This window comes from Orcinus orca, chromosome 1, assembly GCF_937001465.1.
Source record: "Orcinus orca chromosome 1, mOrcOrc1.1, whole genome shotgun sequence".
NCBI lineage: Eukaryota > Metazoa > Chordata > Mammalia > Artiodactyla > Delphinidae > Orcinus > Orcinus orca.
The window spans coordinates 27,659,375-27,684,447 of record NC_064559.1 but is presented as its reverse complement, the minus strand read 5'-3'; the positions used below and the strand labels follow the sequence as shown (position 1 = coordinate 27,684,447).

Genomic DNA, 25,073 nt, shown 5'->3' with positions numbered 1-25,073 from the left:
AAACTGTAAAAACAGGTACAAAGTTTATTATTAGAGACACAGCACAACAAGTGGGAGAGCACACAGAGAAGCAGTTTGTTTATTTAAGACTGAAGCAATACACACCTGGGGAGAAAGTGTGTGGGTGTCCTTCCTAACGAAGAGGAGTGCAGTGAAGAGGCGATTTAAACCCTTTATACAGGACAGTCCTTCCGGGTCTTTGTTCACCTTTGGCCAATTATCTCACTTCTTTTCCCACAAATGACCTGTTCTAGGACTCTCCCCAACATGTGCGTGCATCTTTTTTCCAAGATGGGTTCCATCACAGGGGCTGTGAGAGGCTTGGCATCACCTATTATGGGGTGGTGCCCCCTCCTTTTTGACCCCCAAGGAGTCAGGAGTGGTCATCTTATCTTGTTACTCCAGCAGAGCTCAGCTCCTGCCATTAACTTTGTCCTTGGAGTGTCCAGGGAGAACAGATTTTCCTCCGCTTGACAAACACCAGCTGTCCAGCCCAAGGGCCCGTCTATCTCCTACCTCAGTATCCTTGAGTCTGATACCGTTCAGAAAATTCAGGTTCTTACTGATGCAGGAATGTGTCTAAAACCACATCCACGATGGCCACCAGGTTCCATTTTGGATGCCCGAACAACAGTTGCTCCATTTTGAGTTTTAAATGATCTTAAATAGGTCATCACCTTTAAGAACGTTTCCTTTTCCTTCACAGCTGGACGCAGGAGGCCCACCTTTCCTCCTGTCAACGCTTCCGACATGCCTTCCTCTCTCAGCTTAATCATTTCTAGCTTTTGATTCAAAGTGAGAAACATGCGACTCTTTCTTTCACTGGAACACTTAGAGACCGTCGCAGGGTTGTTCATTGGCCTAATTTCAATGTTGTTGTGTCTCAGGGAACAGGGAGGCCGAGGAAGAGGGAGAGACGCGGGGGAACAGCTGGTCAGTGGAGCAGTCAGAACACACACAGCATTTCTCAGTGAAGGCTGCTGTCTTCTATGGGCTCAGTTCCTGGACCCCAAACGATTACAATGCTAACATCAAAGATCACAGAGCACCAGAACAAATATTATAATGAAAAAGTTTGAAATATTGCAAGAATTACCAAAATGTGACACAGAGATACAAAGTGAGCAAATGCTGTGGGAAAAATGGCACCAGTAGACTTGCTCAATGAAGGGTTGCCACAAACCTTCAATTTGTTAAAAAAAAAAAAAAATTCAGTATCTATGAAGCGAAATAAAGAAAAATAAAACAAGGTATGTCTGTATATGACAAAAAAAGAAAGAACATTCACTGACCTAATGATTTCTATATGGGGAGCACACATCACAGAACCAGAAACATCCTAGCCTGGAACCAAAATAATCTAGCCTACCACAGATGTGCTGTTAAACATTAATTTAACAAAGTGATGAGTTGAAATTTAGTGAAATGAGACAAAGCCCATTTAAGCTATAAATTCGGGGTTTATAATCCCTCTTCCTTTTATTAGAGTTGGGTGAGTCTGATCTGACCTAGGATAACAACAGGTGGGTTGAAGATGGTGTGTGTGGTCTCTGGGACTGAGATTTTTCCAGTTTATCCATCTACTGAGGCCTTCAGAGCTCTGAAAGTGAGTCTCGGACACTCACCTAATTATGGATACTAAGTTGTTGAGAAGCTCGGGAATTCTGCAAGGCCAGACAAGGGGGAGGCTAGCCTTCACCAGAGTTTTTCTTATGATTTTATTCTTGTTGTTTTTGCTGTATCTGGTCACTTAACTGAGTTAGCATAATTCAACAAGAAAGATCCAAAGATATTCATTCAGTATCATGAAACTGGAGTATGCTTCTACTGGGCCCATGGCCAAGCATAGGGAAGGGAATAAAAGACAGATATCAAAGTAAGGACTTTTATTATATGGCAGGCAAGCTTGGTACTAAAAACAGGCACCTGTATAACTAAACTCTAGGAGTATGAGTTCTGAGAAGCCCAGGTACTGTGAAGAGGACAGGAGAATTGCTTTTTCTGTCCAGGGGAAAAGCTGTAAAGGTCTGACCTCCTCTGTGAGGCTGATACCAGTTCAGCTCTACCATTTCTTGTCTTTCGGGTTGTGTGATCGTGGGTCCTAATGTTGGTAGTTGGTCTACCATCTCTCCTCCCTTCCAGCATTACCGTAATACAACTTCTGCAGTAAAACTTCTATTTTAATTTGTCTAAATACATGCATACATACATACAAACAAACAAAACTTGTCTTTTTTTTCCCCTGAAAAACAACAAAGACAGAGTTTGTTTTGTCATGTGAGGGTTTTGCATTTTGCAAATTCCTGCCAGGCTGTAGGGTGTAGCGGTTAAGGTTTAAACTCTGGACTCAGACTGCCTGGGTTCTAATTACTAGCGGTATGACTTTGGCAAAATACTTAAAGCATTCTGGACCTTGATTACTTCATCTGTAAAACGTGCATCATCACAGTATCTGCTTCCTAGGGATGTGAGGATTTGACTAGTTATATTAGATACCGGAAACTATGCCTGGAACAAAGTAAGTATTTAACAAATATCAATAATAATATGGACTTTAGAGAAGTGGAGAGCAAGGAATTTAGCTGATCATCTTTACATTGCTTTTTGAAAAATTTTTCTAATGTAAGGTCATTATATTTGAAATAGAGGTTCTGTACATATTCTAAAGAAGTGGAAATATGTGATTAAATTTTTAAAAACCACTGAGTGATTATTATAATTTTATTTTGTTGTGACGCTTGTTATTGCTAGTAACTTTTTTCCTTATAATGAAATGAGATAGGGTAGGAAAATATATTTGATTTCTAAATGTTGTTAGGGTATAGAGTATTGGTGAGTAACAATTATTAATCATCTACTGTATTCTAAGTTGCATATAATATATTTTGGTTATTATACATCACTACTGTTATAGTCATTTAAAATGTATTCTTTTGATTATAGCCTAAAGAAAAAATTGTTATTTCTATTACCTGGACACCGTTAAAAGGAGGCCGAGTAAGAGAGATCGTGACATTTCTTGTAAATGATGTTCTGAAACACCAAGCTATATTACTAGGAAATGCAGAAGAGCCGAAAAAGAAAAAGGTACTAAGTTTTCATCATTCTGTAATTTACTCTAGGAAAATAATAATATGTAAAAATTATTTTGTTAACAGTCTTGAGGTAGCATACATAATTTTGCTTAAAGGTACTATTCAATAGTTATCAACTTAATCTGTATGTTTTCTTATTTTTGCAGAGGAGTCTTTGGGATACCATTAATAAAAAGAAAGTATCAGCCTCTTCAGGTCATAACCAGAAGATTTCAAATATTCAAAATGTAAATAAAACATTTAATGTTTCCTCAAAATTTGACAGAGTTAGGAGCCCACTACAAGCATGTGAGAATCTGGCTACGAACGAAAGCTGTTCCCCAACAGAAAACAATTCTTTAATCCTTGAAGAAAATAAAATACCCATATCACCTATCAGTCCCACTTTCCAAGAGTGCCATGGGGAGACCTGCTTGCCAGTTTCTGTCCATCAGTCTACTACCTACACATCCCTTCCTGCATCTGAAAATGGGGAAGTATTAAAAGTAGAAGGTGCCAACATTGTAAACGATTTTCATTTTAATGAGACAGTTATAACTGAAACTTCCTTTGACTACATAAATAATCTTAGTGGCCAAATTGAAGAGAACAGTAAACTTACTCTTACCCCAAACTATTCTTCAACGTTGAACATCACACAAAGCCAAGGAAATTTTCTAAGTCCGGAGTCCTTTGTGAATAACAGCCGTGCAGCTAATAATGAACGAGAATTAGTGATGTGTCTTTCACCAGGCATGTGTGTGAAAGGTAATTCAAGGCCTGTGATTTTGGAGTCAAAAAGTGTATGTGAAATTTATCGGACAATTTTAAGTCCAGATTCTTTCATAAATGATAATTATGGACTAAATCAGGATCTAGAATCAGAGTCAATTAATCCAATTCTATCCCCAAATCAATTTTTAAAAGATAATATGGCATACATATGTGTATCTCAGCAAACATGTAAATTGTCACCATTATCAAATGTAAATTCTCAGGCCTCACAACCTTCTCAGGATGAGAGAAAAAATGAAGTTTTACCTTGTATTCCTGAATGTCAGGGTTCAAAATCTCCAAAAGCTACTTTTGAAGAATCCAAAGCTTTAGAAATGAAGTCAAATTGTTATACTTTTAAGAAACGGAACCAGCCTAAATTTTCTGCAGTTCAGGATATTTCTAGTCACAGCCACGATAAACCTCTTAAGAGACGCCCAATACTTTCTGCCACTGTTACTAAAAGAAAGCCCACTTGTGCCAGAGAAAACCAAACGGAGGCTGATAAACCGAAGGCAAAAAGATGTCTCAGTGTTGTAGTGGGTGAGTGTGAAAAAGAAACAGATGATCACAAAGAGAAAGGTGATTTTCATTCTTTTCTTCCAGCTAGAGATTTAATACTGAGTAGACCTAAGAGTTGTAAAAATGTGATAACTCCTCCCTCAAAGGTAGCTTTAGTTGCTCGTAAAAGAAAGAGTGAGGGAAACACAGAAGATGCAAATTTGAAGGTTACAGTTACAGAATACACAGAAGTACAAGAAATCAAAAGGATCCATTATTCTCCTGTGGAGTCCAAAACATCAACTGTTAAAAACACAAAGAAAGTGATAACCTCCACCTCGAAACGTATTAGCAACAAAGAGAAGTTAAAGCTGAAGAAGAAAACTGGTGAGTCTTGTTAATAAAATCTTTAATGAAAGTATAGCTATGCAGGGCATATTTTCTGTTTCTTTTGGTTTAGTAAATTACTATCGATAAGCTTGAATTTACTTGTACTTTTCATTTACCAATTTGCTTAGTGGAAGATGGAGCAAACGTAGCGCAGGGCTGAATTCTGCAATCACTGTGATCTCGTTCTTTTTTAAACTTTTAACATTTTGTTCATCGTGATTTTTCTGCATTAACTTTGATTTTTTAAAAATTTTGCATTAAAATACTTGATGACTGAGGTTTTTGGCCCCCGCCTCTAGTGTTGTACTTTACGTGCCTCACCTTAGTCCAGGCCCTGATGGGAGGACCCGGTGAATGCCTGGCCCCATCACACCACCTGGGGGGATGCAGAGGAGGCCTTTACACTCCCTGTGCTCCGGGGACATCATTCTGCTCAGCCTTTACTTGGCCGTTATTTAGGAATGAAGACGGGGCACCTGAGCTCCTCATTCCTTTAGGGAAAACGTCACCATTCCTTCCCTAGCGCTCACAGCCGTACTACCGCTGTCTGCCTTGAAAACTGTTAGGGCCAATCCCATCATGACCTTTTAACCCCAGTTCCCTCAGACGCCAATCAAGGTCCCCACAGGGAAACAAACCACACAGGTTATTTAACAGGTAATTTTAAAAGAGTTCTAGGACTCCTAGGAAATATCCCCCTCTGTATTTTATCTCATTTTTCTTTGCACACCGCCTAACTGGGACCATCTTCCACTCCTCCGCAGCTCTTTACAGGGTCTGTGCCCTGTGGACTCACTGCCCTTCCTTAGCACCTGTCTTCTGGATACTCCCTCCTGTTCCCACGCTGAGCCTGGCCCTCCCCCGAGAACACTGCCCTCATGCAACCCTCTCCAGCACTGGCTGTCTTCTCTCCCGCTCCTCTGGCCTTGAGTATCTCGGTGGGACAATGGACCGCCCGCCGTCTCATATCTGCTTCCAGACTATTGCTTCTCCTTTCTTCCTTAAAAACAAACGAAAAGAAAGCAAACAGCAGCAAACAGCTTGAAGTTCATTTTTCATACTATCCCACCCAGAGTTCTCCTTGTTACAGTGAGAGATAACTCGAGATTTTTACATTTGGCTCACGAGACCTTCTCCAAAACTACTACTTTACGATGATTCTTTATGATCCCAAGATTCTTGTAGGAGAGCCTTCCAGTATCCTGGCGTGTTAGCTCCAGCGTACTTAGGCCACACTGTCCTAAAGGCGTCTCCCTCGCTATGATCTCAGCATTTTCTCTAGAACCCAACTAATCCAGCCCCATTTCCCCAGCCCTCACCTCATTATATCCTCACTTTCTTACTTATTCAGCTTGGATTCCACAGTTCCTCATAATCCTTTTGTTCACCTCTCTTCCGTTCATTGTGCTTGTCTGGCAAATTCCAATCCCAGCCCAAGTCTGCCTGCTCTGTGCCTGGACCTTGCTGGTTGGTCTTCAAATTCCTGACCACTAACCGCAGTGAAGCCCGTAGCTCCTCTTGGCTCTATCCTCCCGGCTTATTGACTTTATCACTTTGCTGCAGCCTATCTCATCCCTCCCTTCTTCTCGAGCACCCCCTCCCTCCACTCAGGATGGATAACAGCAGTGAACATTTACTGACTGCGTTCTCCGCGGCCCCGGTTGTAAGTGCTTTGCTATTTCCTCCTCTCATACCTACCTACAGCAATCATACCGAGTAGATGTTGTCATGAATACATGTTGAAGATGAGGGAATGTACGCATCCAGACGCTGAGTAATTTGCCTAAGGTCACGGGTGGTAAGTGGTTGGGCTGGGGTACCACCTGGTCAGGAGGGCTCCGGAGCTGGCGCTCTGCTCCTTCCCCAACCTGCTTCCTGCCTCACTGAGGGAAACTTCCGCAGCATCCACCACCCCGCTGTGTTTTCATGCACGGCTCCCTTCCCTCCTATTACAGCCTGAAAGGTCTGCACGCCCAGTGAGGCCGGGCTCTACCGGCACCAAAAGCCCGACGCCCTCTACACGGACGTTGCTTTAGCAGCTGCCTTCTCTCTCCCACATCTCCAGTGTTTTACTCCCTACTGGGTCATTTCTGATTGACACACAGATGTGCCGTTCTTACCTCCAGCTCCTAAAGAAACAAAGACTTTTTGCTGATACCACTTACCCGTTCAGGCCCTGCTCCTTTCTTCTGATTTCTTTTAAGCAAAACTCTTTGAAAGAACCTAGGTATCCACTTTGTGATAGTTCACTGAGTTCTGTATACTTTTCCGGGTAAACATCGTGCTTGAATTAAAAGGTGCTTTCTAGTGTAAAAAAAAAAGTCACTTTGAAGGTTGCTTATGTTAGCTGTTTCCAATTCCTCACCTATTGGCTGAAACCGCTTCAACCAGATTTTGACGACTCTACTAAAACTTTTCCTGTCAAGGTCATGAACACATCCACACTTTGAGTCCAGTGGTTATTTCTCAGTCTTCATCTTGAACTCTTAGGCAGACTGATGCTTTGAATCTCCTTCTTCTCGAAATGCTTTATCCTGCCAGCCGCACTTCCTCCTGGTTCTTTTCCCGCGGCACTGGCTGCTTCTCAGGTTTCTCTTTGGAGCACTGTGTCTCTCCAGCCTCCCAACCTTGGAGTACAGGAAGACTTAGTCACTGAACCTTGTTTATACTTTCCCTCATTCCCTTAACGATCTCAGGCCATCTCACAGCTTTCAATACTATCTGTACATGGAGGCCTCACGATTTTATATCTTTGGGATGGACCGCTAATCTGTAGACTCATTTATCCAACATCTAGTATTTCTACTTGACTGCCAAATGAGCATCTTTAATTTGTCCAAAACCAGCCCTTTGCTATCCCCACTCCCGTGACACGTGTACCTGGTGTATCACTCCCGACACAGCACTTCTGTTATGACCTCCCCTCATTTCAGGCCCCAAAGCTTGGGATTGTCCCTAAGTGTGTTTCTCTCCTACCCTTTCTCTATAAATGCACACGGTCTGCCTGATTGCAAATTCAGTCCATTGACAAATCCTATCTTCTGTTCCTTCCAAGTATCAATACATTCAGGATTGGATCACTTCTCACCATTTCTGATGGCACCATCCGAGCCTGTCTGTGACTCTGCAAGCCCCCTAACAGATCTTGCTTTCACCCTTGCCTTCTCTGGAGTCTATTTTCCACTTAGCAACCAGGGCCATACTTTTCAAATATTTGTTAAGTGGATGCTAACATTGTCCGTTATTATGCCCCTGATGACCTTTCGTCTCACTGGAAGCCAAGTTCTTACAATGATGATGCACAAGGCCCTGTAAGGTCTGTGTTGCTCCAATCTCCTCCCAACCTCCGTCGTTCCTCTCTGTCCTTCTTGCTTCTGTCACCCTGGCTTCCTTGTTATCCTTGACCCTTCAACATTCTCTTCCCTCAGGGTATTTGCTGTTAATTGTCCCCTCTGTATAGAATGACTTCCTTCTCTAAGTCCCTTATATCAGCCTCAAAAGGGCCAGTAACTTGCCCAAGGTCACAAAATCTCCTAAAATAGAGCCACGGTTTAAACTCAGGTCTCCCTGTCTGCAACGTGCATGTTCTACCACATCTTTCTATCCTACTGTGATTTGAGAAAGCGAGAGAGCGGGTAGACATGAGGTTTTTATTTTGGGCACTGACCAAGGATGACAGTTTTGGAGATCCACCAACCTCAAACTTGTGATGTGCCAGTTAGCTCGAGGCACTTGGTGTCCAGGACGTGGCTTTACCTGCTTCCTTCCTCAGAACCTTCAGCGGCCCTCTGCTGTCACCAGATGATTTCCAAGCTCCTTATTCTGTCATTTAAGATTCTCTTCATGTGACCTCCCCTTATCCAGCCTGCTGTCTTATTATTCAACAACATTCTCGCCATGCTACTCTTGCCATTCCGTCCAGGTATCCTCTTTTGTTGTTGTTCTTAACATCTCTCAGCATACATAATTATAATAAAAAATTGTTTCTTATTATGTGGGAGCTTTTCAGATTTGCTCTCACGACAACTTTCAAATACACAGCGCAGTCTTATCCAGCCGCCCTACTGGACATCACACCCCCAGGACTTACTTTATAACTGGAAGTTTGTAACTTTTGACCCCCCTCACCCATTTCACCACCACCCCCAGCCCCATCTCTGGCAACCACCAATCTGTTCTCTGTATCTATTTGTTTTTTTTTTTAAACAAGTTTATTTTCTTTTTTTTAAATTTTATTTATTTTTGGCTGTGTTGGGTCTTCGTTTCTGTGCGAGGGCTTTCTCTAGTTGCGGTGAGCGGGGGGCCACTCTTCATCGCCGTGCACGGGCCTCTCATTGTTGCGGCCTCTCTTGTTGCGGAGCACAGGCTCCAGACGCGCAGGCTCAGTAGTTGTGGCTCACGGGCCTAGTTGCTCCGCGGCATGTGGGACCTTCCCAGACCAGGGCTCGAACCCGTGTCCCCTGCATTGGCAGGCAGATTCTCAACCATTGCGCCACCAGGGAAGCACTGTGAGTTTGTTTTTTGTTTTTGTGTTTCCATCAGATGCCACATGTAAGTGAGATCATGTGGTATTTGTCTTTCTCTGACTTATTTCAGTCAGCATAATGCCCTCAGGATCCATCCATGTTGTTGAAAATGGCAAGATTTCTTTCTTTCTTATGGCTAATTAATATTTCATGGCATATGTATACAACATCAGTGACCACTTAGGTTGTTTTCACCTTGGCTGTTGTAAATGATGCTGCTGTGAACATGTGTCTTTCCAAGGTAGTGTTTTCATTTCTTCAGAAAGTACCCAGGAGTGGAAGTACTGGATCATTTGGTAGTTCTGTTTTAAATTTTTTGATAAATCTCCATAATGTTTTCCATAGTGGCTGCACCAACAAGGGTTCCCTTTTCTCCACACCCTTCCAAACTTGTTATTTGTTGTCTTTTTAATAACAGCCGTCTGACAGGTGTGAGGTGATTTGCTCAATGTGCTTTTGATTTGCCTTTCCCTGATGGTTAGTGATGTAAGCATGGTTTCATGTATCTGTTAGCCATCTGTATGTTTTCTTTGGAAAAATGTCTATTCAGCTCTTCTGTCCATTTTTTAGTTAGATGGTTTGCTTTTTGCTGTTGAATTGTATGGGTTCTTTATATAGTTTGGATATTAACCCCTTATCAGATATATGATTTACAAATATTTTCTCCCATTCAGTAGGCTGCCATTTCATTTGGTTGGTGATGTCCTTTGCTGTGCAGAAGATTTTTATTTTGATGTAGTCCCACTTGTTTATTTTTACTGTTGTTGCCTTTGCTTTGGATGTGGGATCAAAAAAATCATTGCCAAGACTGATGTCAAGGAGCTTACCCCCTATGTTTTCTTCTAAGAGTTTTATGGCTTCAGGTCTTGCATTTAAGTCTTTAATCCATTTTGAGTTACTTTTTGTGTGTATGGTATAAGATAGTGGTCTAGTTTCATATTTTTGCATGTGGCTGTTCAATTTTCCCAACACCATTTATTGAAGAGACTCTTCTTTCCCCATTGTATATTCTTGGCTCCTGTGTCATTAATTAATTGGCTATATGTGCATGGGTTTTTTTCTGGGCTCTATGCTGTTCCACTGATCTGTGTGTCTGTTTTTATGCCAATATCATACTGTTTTGATTACTGTAGCTTTTGAGTCTAGTTTGAAATCAGGGAGCATGATGCCTCCAGCTTTGTTCTTTCTCAAGATTGCTCTGGCTATTTGAGGTCTTTCTTGATGGTTCCATACAAATTTTAGGATTGTTTGTTTTCATTCTGTGAAAAATGCCATTGGAATTTTGATAGGGATTGCATTGAATCTGTAGATTTCGGATAGTATAGTCATTTGAACAGTGTTAATTCTTCAAATCCATGAACATAGGAATATCTTTCCATTTATTTGTGTCTTCTTCAATTTCTTTCAACAATGTTTTATAGTTTTCAGTGTACAAGCCTCTCACCTCCTTGGTTAAATTTATTCCTAGGTATTTTAGTCTTTTTGATGTGGTAAGAATCTTTCCGATAGTTTGTTATTAGTGTACAGAAATGCAGCAGACTTTTGTACATTGATTTTATATCCTGCAACTTCATTGAATTTGTTTATTGTTCTAACAGTATTTTGGTGGTGTCTTTAGGGTTTTCCATATATATAGCATCATGTCATCTGCAAATAGTGACAGTTTTTACTTCTTACTTTCCAATTTAGATGGCTTTTCTTTCTTTTTCTTGCCTAATTGTTGTGGCTAAGATTTTCAAGATTATGTTGAATAAAAGTAATGAGAGTGGGCATCCTTATCTTGTTCCTGACCATGCATCCTCTTATTAACTTTCATATATGTTGTTTTCTCACTAACTCAAATCTTTCACTGATTTCTAGTACTTTATTCCCTGATGACTTTTTCCTCTATGTATATTCCCTTAGCAAATTTGAATGCAGCATACGAGACATCTCGTATCTACCTGTTAACTCCATTTCTTTGCTCGCATCATTTTATTTCCTATAGAAATATTCTGACCAGATAACAAATTCTTTGAATGTAAGGAACATATCTGTTTTGACCTCCTACAAGGTGTACACTAAATGATGAATGAATGACACAGTAAATGAATGAATGAGCAAATAAACCACAGATGTGTTGACACTTGAACCTGCAGTTTGTTTGAGGTGGCTGCCTAGCTGAGCTGAACCTCTTTGCAAGGTTTAAAGAGAATTGCACACACTGGATATCTGATTTATGAGCATGGTAACTCACTAAGAGTGTCTGCCTTCTTTCTATTCTGACAAACCCAGGAGAGCAGAAAAAGAAGTCAGTTTTTCAAGATGCATTTATTCAACCTTGATAAGGTACCTACTATGTCCTATGCATTGTTCTAGGCTCTGTGGCTACAAGGAGAAAAGGTATCATTCCTGTCCTCAAGTTGTTCCCAGTCCTTTGAGTTATGCACAGGGAATCATGAAAGCACAGAAGTGGGGGCACTTTACTTGGCTTTACGTGACTGACAAGAAGCTGTGAGACCTGTCCAAAGAAGGTTCCCACAGAATAAAATGGTTCTAGGTGGAGGGGCCAGCTTTTGCAAGCCTTCAGAATGAGGAACTTTTCCTCATATTTTTATTTTTAAATATGTTACAGTGCAAAGACCCTTATAACCTAATAACTATTATGTAACAATTTGGTCATACTCTTTATTTTGACAGTTGGAGTAGATTTGCAACTCTTCTAAATCAAAGCTGAGCAAACTTTTTCTCTAAAGGTCCAGATAGTAAATATTTAGGTTTTGCAGGACATACGATCTCTGTTACAGCTGCTGAGCTCTGCCATTGTGGAAGGGAAAACAGCCATGGACAATGTGTAAATGAACAGGTGTGACTATTTCATATCATCTTCATGTGTCATGAAATATAATTGTTTGGAGGGTTTTTCTTTTTTTTCCAACTAGTATTTATAAATGTGAAAATTCTTCTTAGCTTACAGACTGTACACAAACAGCCATGGGCTGGATTCTGCCCTGGGCCTTAGCTTTCCCTCCTCTGTCTTTATTGGCTTCTTGTTTGTATTGAGCAGCAGCGCGAGCTGGTGTGAAACCTGCCTTTGAGGGAGTGAACTGCGTTCGGACAGGTTACTTGTAGGGACCACCCACTGTCTCCCTCATCACCGGGGTGAGGCACGGGGACCCATCGGGGCTCTCATTCTCCATCACTTGCCTAGTCAGTTGACATTAAGCCTTGTTAGTTCTGCTGTGAAAACAACTCTTCTCTAATCTGTCTCCACTGCTTCCGTGTTCCTTTAAGTTCTCATCATAGCTAACTTAGGCCCCTGGGATAGCTTCCTTTTGGCTTCCATCTCTACGCTTGACTCCTTTCACTCCATTGTCCATTCTGTCTTCTGAAATATATATGATGGTGTTACTGCCTGGACTTTAATCCTTCACTGGCCCACCAGGTACTTCTAACTGAATAATAGTGCAGGCTCTGGAGCTATACTGTCCAGCTCTGCCACCTACTAGCATGCGTGACTTTGACCAAGTGGCTTAGTTGCTCTAAGCTCCAGTATCCTGATTCCATAAAATGTAGAGAATAAAAGCGCACTTCTCATAGGTTTCTGGTGATGACTGCATGAGGTAACCTAAATTACAACACTCTGATAGTGCCTGGCACAAAGTATTCGACTGTTAGCTGTCACTGTTATTTTTCATAGTATTGAATTCTTTTCTACCTCTTCCAACCTCTTTTTTGTCTTGTTTTTCTTATCTGTGTTCTTGGCTCCGGGCACTTTGCAGTTCAGTGGAAGGCCCCGTTCCTGGTGTGTCACGTCCACTGCAGGGTCAGCTCAGGTTCACCCCTGCCAGGAGGCTGGCCTGCCATTTAGGTGACTTAGCTCTCCCTCCCCTTGTCCCATGACTCCTCATGTGTACTTCTCCTTATGCAGTGTATTGTGATTCTTTCTACACTTCTGTGCTAGACCGAGAGCTTCCTGAGGGCCGGGACCACATCTTCCCATTCTGCGTTCTCAGCACCTGGCACGGAGTCTGCTGTATATACACACACAGTGAACTGGTTGAATCTGAACCCTAGCTTCTGTAGACACAAAATATACTGTAGTTTCTGGTCTGTAACTTCCAGACATAAGTTTTATTACCCAAGTTCATACCCTGGCACATAGTGTTTATTCAGCATTTTCTAAACGGATATGATTTTGGAGAGCCCAAATCTTAACTTGACAGCAGTTCATTCACAGAATTTATTTCATTTTTTTAATGCTATTATTCTGTTTTCTCATATATTTTAGAGTCTTTAGGACACAGAACTCCTAATTTAAAAAAAAACAAAAAGACAAAACCCATTGTTCCTGTGGCACAATCTAATTTGACCTTCATAAAACCACTAAAAACAGGCAAGTGTTTAATATCTTTAAAGTCTATGAAAAACTGACATGGAATGAAGCATTAATTGCATTTCAAATGGAAATGAATTGATACTTTTTTGTCAAATAAAGGCTTTGAAAAATTGTTAAAGTGTGTATTCAAATAACAGGATATTTTCTCAGAGTTCAATGAAATTGACCCACTTTACTTGGGATTTTTAAAAAACCAGGAGGTACGGCCATACTTTTTCTCTTTTACTTTGACTACATTTTATACCCAAAATGCTTTCAACTATTTCTAGGAAGTAGTGAAAAAGCAAACATTGTTCAGTGTTTTAAAGGTGGTTTTGCTGGTAAAAATGGTCTTTTGCTATAGATTGTATAATAATTTAAAGGAAAATTTCTTATGCCATAACCTAATTGTATTCTTAGGTATTCCTAGACACCCAATGCCGTTTGCTGCAAAAAACATGTTTTATGATGAACGCTGGAAGGAAAAGCAGGAACAGGCCTTTACTTGGTGGCTAAATTTTATATTAACTCCTGATGACTTCACTGTAAAAACAAATATTTCTGAAGGTAAACATTTAGTTAATGTTTAAATTAAATAATACTTTTGTTTTAACAGGTAGTTTTTAAAAATATTTATTTTTATTTTAATATATTTTTAAAATTTATTTATTTATTTTATATTTATTTTTGGCCATGTTGGGTCTTTGTTGCTACATGTGGGCTTTCTCTAGTTGTGGCGAGCGGAGGCTACTCTTCGTTGCAGTGCGTGGGCTTCTCATTGTGGTGGCTTCTCTTGTTGCGGAGCACTGGCTCTAGGCACGCAGGCTTCAGTAGTTGCAGCACGTGAGCTCAGTAGTTGTGGCTCGGGGGCTCTAGAGTGCAGGCTCAGTAGTTATGGCCCACGGGCTTAGTTGCTCAGCGGCATGTGGGATCTTCCCAGACCAGGGCTCGAATCCGTGTCCCCTGCATTGGCAGGCGGATTCTTAACCACCGCGTCACCAGGGAAGTCCCTTAACAGGTAGTTTTTTAACGTGATTTTTCATTCTTTAGTTATACATGTTTATTATATTGTAGTTAATGGCATGGCTCGCTAGATCATTAACACAAATACTCAAGATTGTGCGGGTGAGAATTTTGTGCTGAACGTTCCGAACTTTACTTTTTCTTTTTGCTTTATCTTCCTGCTCCTCAGCCAGTTCGATTTCTAGCCTTTGCAGTGAATGGGTTTTACTTTAGTATAGATTCAATCTGCACTAACAGTGAGACATGGCTGCCTAGAAATCCAGTTCAGTCTTAGCTGCATTAATAAAGTGTAATGTCCTGGTGAATCAATTTAAGTCTTATGTGGCCTGATTAGGGATGTTGTCTCCACTGTACCTTAGTTTAAGAAGTTTGTAGACAAGTATATAATTATGAGGGCTCTGAAAACCAGTTGATATGGGGAATTTTAAAAATATTTCAGTGTTTGTTCTGGAAAAGAGAAAAACTCAAGTATAGAACAGGATGGAAATATGATATCCTTCAAATATTTAAAGAGTTTTCTCCTGAGAGAAGGAAGCTTCACTTGGGCTGCTCTCCCATGGAAGTTGGTATAGGGATCAGTTCTACTCAAGTTAAGGAAAAACCCTTTAAAATATTTAACTTGCCAAAGTTAAATTAACTTGCCAAAGCAACACCCAGGCTGACTTTACAGCCTGCAGTGTTCCAGCAGACACTGGTCTGTAAGTGTCAGAGAAGTGTGTATGGGAATTTCACATTAAAAGGCCCTTTCATTAGATGATCTCTGAGGTACTTTTCTTTATTTTCCAAAAGTTAAACAAAGCATGATTTTTAGTTCTCTTTTTGAGAGAAAATGTGTTTTATAAAAATTCAAATTGCATTTCAAAATTTAACTGATTTTAACAAATCACATTCTTTAGCAGCTTAGCTTTCTAATTTATAAAGAGGGTGGAAGCAGCGAAACCAGTCAGGGAGGCTCTCCCATTAGTCTGGGTTAGAGGTGATCATGTTGGAACCTGGACAATAGTGGTTGTGAGAAATGGTTAGACTTGGGGTACAGTTTGAAGGCAAGAGCCAAGATGTTGCAATGATAGCATGGCCTAAGGTTCTGAGTGAATGGCGACACCTTTATTTTGAGGTGGGAAAGAGAAGAAGCAGGCTGGAAGGGGCGGGGAATAGGTTCTGTCTTGGCCATCGTCAGTTGCATTTATTGCAGGGTTTTAAAATGTATATAAATATTGTTTAACCAAAAACATTCTTTCTTTCGTTTTTACCCAGTAAATGCTTCCACTCTTCTTTTGGGACTGGAGAGTCAACATAAAATAAGTGTCCCGAGAGCTCCTACCAAGGATGAAGTGTCTCTCAGAGCTTATACCGCTCGCTGCAGTTTGAATAGATTACGTCGTGCTGCGTGTCGCTTATTTACTTCTGAAAAAATGGTTAAAGCTATGAAAAAGCTTGAAATTGAAATTGAAGCTAGGCGGTTAATTGTTCGAAAAGACAGACACCTCTGGAAAGATGTGGGTAAGAAGATTATAGAAATCTTGAGATTAATTGTTTAAAAATACTCTAGAAATTTTTTATTTCAGAGTCAAATATATGTACATGGTTTCACTTTGTGGTCTAAACTTTCACAAACTTAAATGTGATCATGTACGTATATTAAAGAGTGGAAGTATACTTTAACTTATTTCATATATGTGATTTGCCATTTTGGCCACTGATTTCTCTCCATGAAATTTTATTTACTGTCTCTATTTGATTAGTGATCTGAGCTTACTTGCTTTTCACATGTATTCCAGGAGAACGACAGAAAGTCTTGAATTGGCTGTTGTCATATAATCCTTTGTGGCTACGAATCGGCCTAGAGGTAAGTACACCTTTCAGTTTTTGAAAAAAGGAACATCTTTTTATTATATACTTTTAATAGACTCTTTAATAAAATGATGGTTTCACTTATAAAGTCATTTGGTTAGCTTAATTGATCTTTCAGTATGAAATTTAAGGTCCCTTAATAAATGCTCATTAGGTTAATAGACCCCATCATTATATATTATTGCCATTTTGTTATACAGCAATTTTCCTGTTAGTTTCTTAAATATATACAATATATAATTTGGTACCAGATGTAATAACAAGTATAGTTAGCTCCTTTCTGAGCATTTACCAATGACAATGCCAGGGTGTTGTAAATACATTTCCATATTTAAATCTCTATAAAACCCAGTGAGGTATGTATTATTATTTCAACTTCACTGACAAAACAGAAGCTCAGATGTTAAGTGACTCGCTGAATGCCAATGACTGGTCGGGACTGGAATCTACACCAGTCCGATGCCTTTGGAACCATTTTGATGGAACACCTCTCATGGAAACGTCATCAGAATTTGAGTTTTTTACATGGGGCATGGTTCAATAATATTTAGAATGTTAAAACTAACTGAATTAGAAAGCCACTAGGAGTTGACTCTTAAAAATATTCTTTTATTACAATCCTCAGTGTTTCCATTTCCTTCAGTCTTTTACTGGTGTACTCATATTTTGTTCAGGCTTTTTACTTTTGTCATGTGGGATATCTCATTCTTGCTTCAATTACTTCTAGGCTTTTGCATTAAAAAACTTTGGTACTGAAAGGAATCTTTACAATAATCTGGCTATTTATCAAGGAATTGAGGCAATGAATAAGAAGCCTACTCTGGTCACTCAGCTCGATAGTGTCCTTGCTAAGACTTCTTACTTTAATTCTTATTTCAATTGATTTGAAATTCAATTCAATTTCTTATTTCTTTCAGTGAAAGATTAATTAGAAAATTATATATCACCTGGCTGTGCTTTCACATGTCAAATAGTTCCAGAACCTCAATTAAAGTAGAACCTGTCTATTTGGGGCATAGCTTTTTTGTGGCAGAAGTAAAACATAGGAGAGTTCAGTGGAAACATGCAATGCCTTTGAAAACTTCTGCTTACATGTAGTGTGCATCACTACCAACCGTATTTCTGGCCAAAGTGCATTACCTGTCCAGACACAAATGAGGCAGAAATATTTGTTCTCTTGCAAGAGACACAGAAAGTCTATCCCATTTATTGGGAATAAGACCTTTTTTTTTTTTTTTTTTTTTTTGGCTATGTTGGGTCCTTGTTTCCGTGCCAGGGCTTTCTCTAGTTGCGGCGAGCAGGGGCCACTCTTCATCACGGTGCGTGGGCCTCTCACTATCGCGGCCTCTCTTGTTGCAGAGCACAGGCTCCAAACCCGCAGGCTCAGTAGTTGTGGCTCACAGGCCTAGTTGCTCCACGGCATGTGGGATCTTCCCAAACCAGGGCTCGAACCCGTGTCCCCTGCGTTGGCAGGTGGATTCTCAACCACTGCGCCACCAGGGAAGCCCGGGAATAAGACCTTTTAAAGGGAAGGAAGGGATGAATAATTGTGGACAAAACATTCTACTTTACACCACACCTTAGGGTTCTGCTAGTGGGTGTGACCTTTGTGGATCTTAAAAAAGCATCACAGGCCAAAAAAAAAAAAAAAAGTAAATAAAGATAAAATTTCTGTATTTTGGCAGATATTAATACTTTCCCATGCTTTTGTCTAGTTTTGTCAGTGTAAGATTATAAAATATAATTTGATATATTTTTAGTTTTTTCTAATTGCTTTAAAAATCGTTAATACTAATCATATTGATGTTAAATTAATGACATATTTTAGTCATTGATTATATACAGATCTAAGCGTCCCAGATAGTTTAGAACCATGGTTTACAGATGGTTTTCCATTTGTTAACTATTCGAAAGTTTAGAATTATTTACGTGTCTGTTGTACCTTCATGATATACTCTGTGGGACAGTTATAATTAAATTTGAGCAACAGGCCTACATTTGATAGTTCTTAAAGGAAAAAATTAAAATGTAAATATTACTTGTCACATGATTTTTAAGAATTTGTCTTAGTCATGAGCTTTCGTCTCTTTTTCATTGTGAAATATACTATATGCACTAAAAATTGCACAAAACGTATATGTTCAGTCCAAAGAGTTGTAGCAAATATTCCTATTATTCCCATGCTATCTAGGATGTAGAACAGCGCCAGTTCCTTAGACCGTCATTGTCTGTCTTTCCCCTTTTGCATCCCACTGCCCCTTAGAGATGACACAGTCCCAACTCTAGCATGAATTTCTTTTTAGACAGTATATGGAGAACTCATCCCTTTGGAAGACAACAGTGACGTCACAGGGTTGGCAATGTTTATTCTGAATCGCTTGCTTTGGAATCCTGATATTGCAGCCGAGTACCGGCACCCGACCGTTCCTCATCTATATGGAGATGGTAAGTGGTTCTGCCTCAACTGCAGATATATCTATATGTCTATATATTATGTACATACCACATCTTCTTTACCCATTCTTATGTTGATGGACTCTTAGGTTGTTGCTTCCATCTCTTGTAAATGATGCTGCTATGAACATTGGGGTGCATGTATTTTTTTGAATTAGCATTTTTGTTTTCTTTGGATGTATACCCAGCAGTGGAGTTGCTGGATCACATGTAGTTCTAGTCTTAGTTTTTTGAGGCACCTCCATGCTGTTTTCCATAGTGGCTGCACCAATTTACGTTCCCCCTGCCAAAACAAAGCAACCAACCCAGCCAGAAAAAAAGGTAAATATAAGAAGTTTTATAATCTTATAAAGAATTCCAAGATAATTTGACTTTAAAATATAAAACACATCTCAAGAATCCTTAGTAGGGATATATAGACTAAAAGCACAACAGAATAAATAAATATAGAAAAATAGATTCAGAACCAAAAAAAAAAAAAAAAAACTTGGGCACAGGTTAACTTGCTAGGCTTTTTTGTATTTTATTTCAGGTCATGAAGAAGCTTTGTCTAAGTTTACATTGAAAAAGCTATTGCTGCTGGTTTGTTTCCTTGATTATGCTAAAATCTCCAGACTTATTGATCACGATCCTTGTCTCTTCTGTAAAGATGCTGAGTTCAAGGTATAGTTTTCAGTTTATATTTGGTTTATATTTCACAGTTAAGACTTTTGCCTGTTTTTATTGTATATTTCCTCCTTAGAAAAAGTGAGTTTCCCAAAGAACAGGACTCTGGAGTAGAATAAGAACGCCTACCCAGTAGTTCTAACCCTGCCTAACTTTTTATTGGTTGACATTTCACCAGCATATCACCCTGTTCTTAACTTTGATTTGAGAATGAATGTCACTATGCTTCTGAGGAATTAATTTGGGAGAAAATTTCTTTCCTAATTTAGTATGTTATCAAATTAATGCTAATTTTTAGAGTGTATTATTAATTATGAGCACTTTCTTTAAAGGTCTTAAATTGGAAATATATGAGTTTCGCATTGTTACTACAGGATATGAAACTGACCGTCTTTTTATACTACTATTAATTTTATTTCTATATGCACAGAATGATTTGAAGAATTTGTTTTCATTGTAAATAAAATTATAATTCTAGAATATAATAGCTGCCACTTGTTTTTCCATAGGCTAGTAAAGAAATTCTTCTGGCTTTTTCACGAAACTTCCTAGGTGGTGAAGGTGACCTTTCCCGTCACCTGAGCTTCCTGGGATTACCTGTGAACCATGTTCAGACACCTTTTGATGAATTTGATTTTGCTGTTACAAATCTTGCTGTAGACTTGCAGTGTGGGGTGCGTCTTGTGTAAGTATAAGAAATGGAATTATTTTGCTCACTAGAATAGACTAAAATTTTCTGGAAAACACTTTTTTCTATACATACACAATCTTTCTTGCTCCTTTACGTAATGGGATAAATCTAGGGTTTAAAAGAGTTGGGATAAGTTTGGGAAAATGGTGTCAATTTTAGGCCCAGAAACCTTGTCTCCTATCCACATTTTTTTCTCCCTGCTGGCATGTGACAGTGTCTGAGTAGGAACCACTGATACCCCAGAATAGGAGTTGGGGAAAGCATGGAACTAATTAAATTAGCAGACATTTAAATAATGCTTTACGTCTGCAGTGGGTTCATGAGTGCATCGTTTGAGACCAGTTTTAGTCGTGTTAACCTTGTTTTACACGTGAGGACACGTGAGATGAAGACGTAAAGTGGCTTGCCCAGGTTTTATACAGTGGTGGTGGACATCAGCTCCGGATGTCTGGCTTCAGATCCCACGCTGTTTCCTCAGTAACAAACTGGAATCCTCAACATTGGCTTTGGTGTGACAACAGTTACCAGGGCCTGCTCTGGAAGGAGTGGCCTTTACACTGTGCCTTGGTTGGCTTCTTTAGGACAGGTGGATTGAAGACATCCGTCTTGTTTCTAGGAAACTCTCTAATTTATATTATGTTTGACATTTGTGAGAAGGGATCCCTATATCTCTGTGAATCCCCAGTTCTTCAAAAACAGCATGCATGTCCCTTGTTGCCTTCTAAATTAAGTCTCCATGAACTTTCTTTTCTTCTCTGATCATATATTCTCATGGCAAGGTAACAGTCTTTTGAACTTTACTGTAGCTTCCTCTCACTTGAGTAATTTCCATATAGGCCAGAGCGTTTGCTGATAATGTTTTCCATATTATTTTTATATTTAATTTTTCATTTCATAAATCCAAGCCACCACATCTGTTTTCTGGCCAGTAGGAATTCACGATTTTAGACTTTTTCCACTGTCCAGGAGGAGCAGTGATTGGCTTTATGTTCAGTGCTATTTTTGACAATGAAGGACATTTTTGTGCTTTTATAGGAGTTACTGAGGATTTCCCAGTGTTGGGTGTTGATGCTTTGTCATTGGTCAGGAACTCTTGCTAGTTAAGAGACTCGATCTTGCATACCAAGTTTCTGTTTTCTTCAGTGTCAGCAAAATGGCCATAGGTCTTCAAGGTCATTTGAGGATACTTGGGAACGGTTAATCCACTGATGCTGTAGGTGGCAGTCAGTCTAGTGTTGCAGAAACGCTTCAGACGTTGACTGAGTGGTTGGCCTATAATGATCGTACATTGCTTCCTAACCTTTAGAAATACGGCCCTGTAAACAATTCTGCGAAATTTTAACTGTATGTGGTAATCAGTTGGGGCTTGATTTTTCTGTGGAAACAGGGATCTTTGTCTAGTGTAAAACACTACATGATACTAAGAGTTTGAATTTAAACTGTGGTATAAATGACTTCTTAAGGTAGGCACTCAAACATTTTTATCTTATCTGGTATAGGTATAAGAGCATGGCTTTGGAAACTGTAAAACTGGGTTTTAGCTCTGATACAGCTAGTCCTGTCATTACTAGCTGTATGATCACAGGCAATTTACTTTACTTTTCTGGGCTTTGGTTTCTTCATCTGCCAAAAATGGGATAATAATGCCTGATTGTGGGATTTGCCATGGGGACTAAAATAAAAGAAAGCACTTACTTGATGTGTAGAATACAGTAGCCCCTCAATAAATGTCCATTTTCCTTTCCTTTCCCTATAGAACCTTGTTGTTCTGTTCCTGTGTGCATTTGTGTGTGTGCATCTTATTTTTCATTCTTACATTCTGTTCACAGACCTTAACCCCCCGACTTAGATGAGAAATAACTCTATTTGCTAACTGTGGAGCAACAGAGTTTTGAGATAGTATTTTGGGGTCTTTCTAACCTAAAACCCTTTAAATCGGGAAGATTGATGTGGGTGATTATTTAAATGAAGTTCATTTTTCATGTATGTTTTTATCTAACAATTTCATCTGAAAATTCCTCTATTGTTAGGCGAACCATGGAACTTCTCACACGAAACTGGAATCTCTCAAAGAAACTCAGGATTCCTGCAATAAGTCGTCTTCAAAAGATGCACAATGTTGACATTGTTCTTGAAGTTCTTAAATCACGAGGAATTCAGTTGAATGATGAGCATGGTAAAAATTGAGTAACTATAAAACTTTTCTTCTCACTAAAAATTGATGTGTACATATATTGTGCTAACGGACTATCTTTCCATTTGCAGGAAATACAATCCTCTCTAAGGATATTGTGGATAGGCACAAAGAAAAAACTCTGGCTTTGCTTTGGAAGATAGTATTGGCTTTTCAGGTATTGTACATTTGGTACATTTTGTACTTTTTATCAATTTTCAATATTGATTTATAAAAGCATTTTGCATCAAATAAAGACTAACAGTAGTAGTTATTACTAACTAGACTTTCTTCTGTCCCAGGAACTGTGGTAACTGCTTTAAGTATATTCCAGTCTAATCTTCTCAATGCCCCTATAAGGTAGCTAATTGTCATTACTTCATAGGGAAAGGAGGAGACTGGAGTTAGGGTTCAGCATTGAACAGAAGCAGAGAGGAGATTAGAACCCAGGCTTGCGTGGCCACAGATCCCATGCACTTAACCACTTACACATTCCATCACTTCCACGTAGATTGTATTTGCCTTAAAAAAAAAATCATGATAATAGAAGACTTTAGCTTCTGTGGGTCAAAAATAATGTATGAAAAATATAAAGATATGTATCCTCTTTTCGTATTTCAGGTGGATATTTCCCTTAATTTAGATCAGTTAAAGGAAGAAATTGACTTTTTAAAGCACACACAGAGTATGAAGAGAACAATGTCTGCACTGTCATGCCATTCTGATGCTGTTATCAGCAAGAAAAAAGACAAAAGGCATAGTGGTCACTTTGAACAATATAGTGAAAGCGTAAAGCTACTGATGGATTGGGTAAATGCTGTCTGTGACTTCTATAATAAAAAAGTAAGTTCTTTGTTTTAGCCCAGTTTCTTTAAATAAATTTTGGTTAAAGTCAAACTTAGCATGTGAAATATTTTCTTTAATTTCTTAAATAATTTAGTTGATATGTATAAGCAGACTTTTCCTCTAATGAGTAAGGGTACTGTCACATACCTAGTGTCATCTAATCTGTCACCAATTGTATAATGCATGATTATTTTATGTATCACCAAGAAAAAAAAAGGTCCTAGTTGGGAGTCTTAATAGGAGATGCTTGCATTGAACTGTGGGCCAAAGGATCACACCCTCATTACAAGAGGGAATGCAAATAAACCACAGAGGGACGTTAGAGAGGAGGAGATGAGTCCAAGCTGTGTCTTTTATAATCATTTGTTAGATCGATCCTGTATTTCTGTATGAAATGTACGTTTAAGTATAAATACATGAAAATAAATGGTCCTGACACACATGAATAAAATATCTGGTAAGGAATATAAAACAGAAAAACCATCAAATATATGGGTAATCATCTATCTTTTAATTAAGTACTAGAGAGCCCTGAAGACCCTAGTGCTGAGGCTCTAGGGGAGAATGTGTCCCATGCCTTTCTCTTAACTTCCGGTCCTGCTGGCAACCCTTGGCCTTCCTTGCTGTGTAGACACATCACTGCCATCACTGCCCGTCTTCACACGGCATTTTCCCTGTGTGTCTGTCTCTGCGTCTCTCCTTTTCTTATAAAGACACCAGTCACGTCTGATTAAGAACTCGTCTTACTCCAGTGTGATCTCACCTTAACTAGTTAAACCTGCAGTGACCCTGTATCCAAATAAGGTCACATCCGGAGATTCTGGGAAGGACATGAATTTTTGATGAACACTGTCCAACCCAGAACAACAATATGACTGATATTTTATAGGTGAGGATTTGGCCGTGCATATGGTATTATACTAGGCGCTACTAGAAATTAACGTGATAGTCAGCTATTCAAAGGAAATATGGACTACAAAACCATTAGAATCTATATTCCTATCTAAATACAGTTCATTCTTTTTCTGATATTTCCAATCAGGTGGAGAATTTTACAGTGTCTTTCTCAGATGGCCGGGTGTTATGTTACCTGATCCACCACTACCATCCTTGCTATGTGCCTTTTGCTGCCATATGTCAGCGTACCACCCAAACCGTAGAGTGTACGCAAACTGGTTCTGTGGTGTTAAACTCATCATCTGAATCTGATGAAAGTTCCCTGGATTTGTCTCTTAAAGCACTTGATCAGGGTTAGTCCCTTTTGGTTGATTAACTTTTCCAGTTTTTTCATTGGCCTGTCTGATTTCTGGCAAGAGCAGTCTAATCTGATCTCTCTCTTTTACTTGCATTGCAGAAAATACTTCAGAACTATACAAAGAACTCCTAGAAAACGAAAAGAAGAATTTTCAGTTGGTCAGGTCTGCAGCTAGAGACCTCGGTGGAATACCTGCTATGATCCATCACTCAGATATGTCAAATACAATTCCCGACGAGAAGGTAAGTAAAAGTTTCTTAACCAATAATACCTCTTAATAATCAGAGTCTCAGACGACAGGAAGTTTTATATTCTCTGTCTCATGGAAACTTCTGTTTTCATCTTTTATGTTATCTCTTAGGTGGTTATTACCTATTTGTCATTTCTTTGTGCGAGGCTTTTGGATCTTCGTAAAGAAACGAGAGCCGCTCGACTTATACAAACAACTTGGAGAAAATATAAGCTAAAAAAGGATCTAAAACGCCATCAGGT

The 25,073-nt window shown here is 39.3% G+C and overlaps 1 protein-coding gene across 1 annotated transcript in view; it reads left to right on the top strand.

Annotated features, from left to right (window-relative positions):
* LOC101270759 (assembly factor for spindle microtubules) overlaps positions 1 to 25,073 on the top strand; it is a 67,815-nt gene that overhangs the window by 8,328 nt on the left and 34,414 nt on the right. Inside the window, exons 2-16 of the mRNA XM_012538805.3 lie at positions 2,944 to 3,087; positions 3,242 to 4,736; positions 13,536 to 13,640; positions 14,043 to 14,189; positions 15,900 to 16,145; positions 16,424 to 16,491; positions 18,800 to 18,941; positions 19,483 to 19,613; positions 20,126 to 20,301; positions 22,338 to 22,483; positions 22,573 to 22,658; positions 23,102 to 23,323; positions 24,369 to 24,576; positions 24,681 to 24,823; positions 24,943 to 25,071. Of these exons, the coding sequence (XP_012394259.1) occupies positions 2,944 to 3,087; positions 3,242 to 4,736; positions 13,536 to 13,640; positions 14,043 to 14,189; positions 15,900 to 16,145; positions 16,424 to 16,491; positions 18,800 to 18,941; positions 19,483 to 19,613; positions 20,126 to 20,301; positions 22,338 to 22,483; positions 22,573 to 22,658; positions 23,102 to 23,323; positions 24,369 to 24,576; positions 24,681 to 24,823; positions 24,943 to 25,071 (3,588 nt within the window). The remainder of the gene's footprint in view (positions 1 to 2,943; positions 3,088 to 3,241; positions 4,737 to 13,535; positions 13,641 to 14,042; positions 14,190 to 15,899; positions 16,146 to 16,423; positions 16,492 to 18,799; positions 18,942 to 19,482; positions 19,614 to 20,125; positions 20,302 to 22,337; positions 22,484 to 22,572; positions 22,659 to 23,101; positions 23,324 to 24,368; positions 24,577 to 24,680; positions 24,824 to 24,942; positions 25,072 to 25,073) is intronic.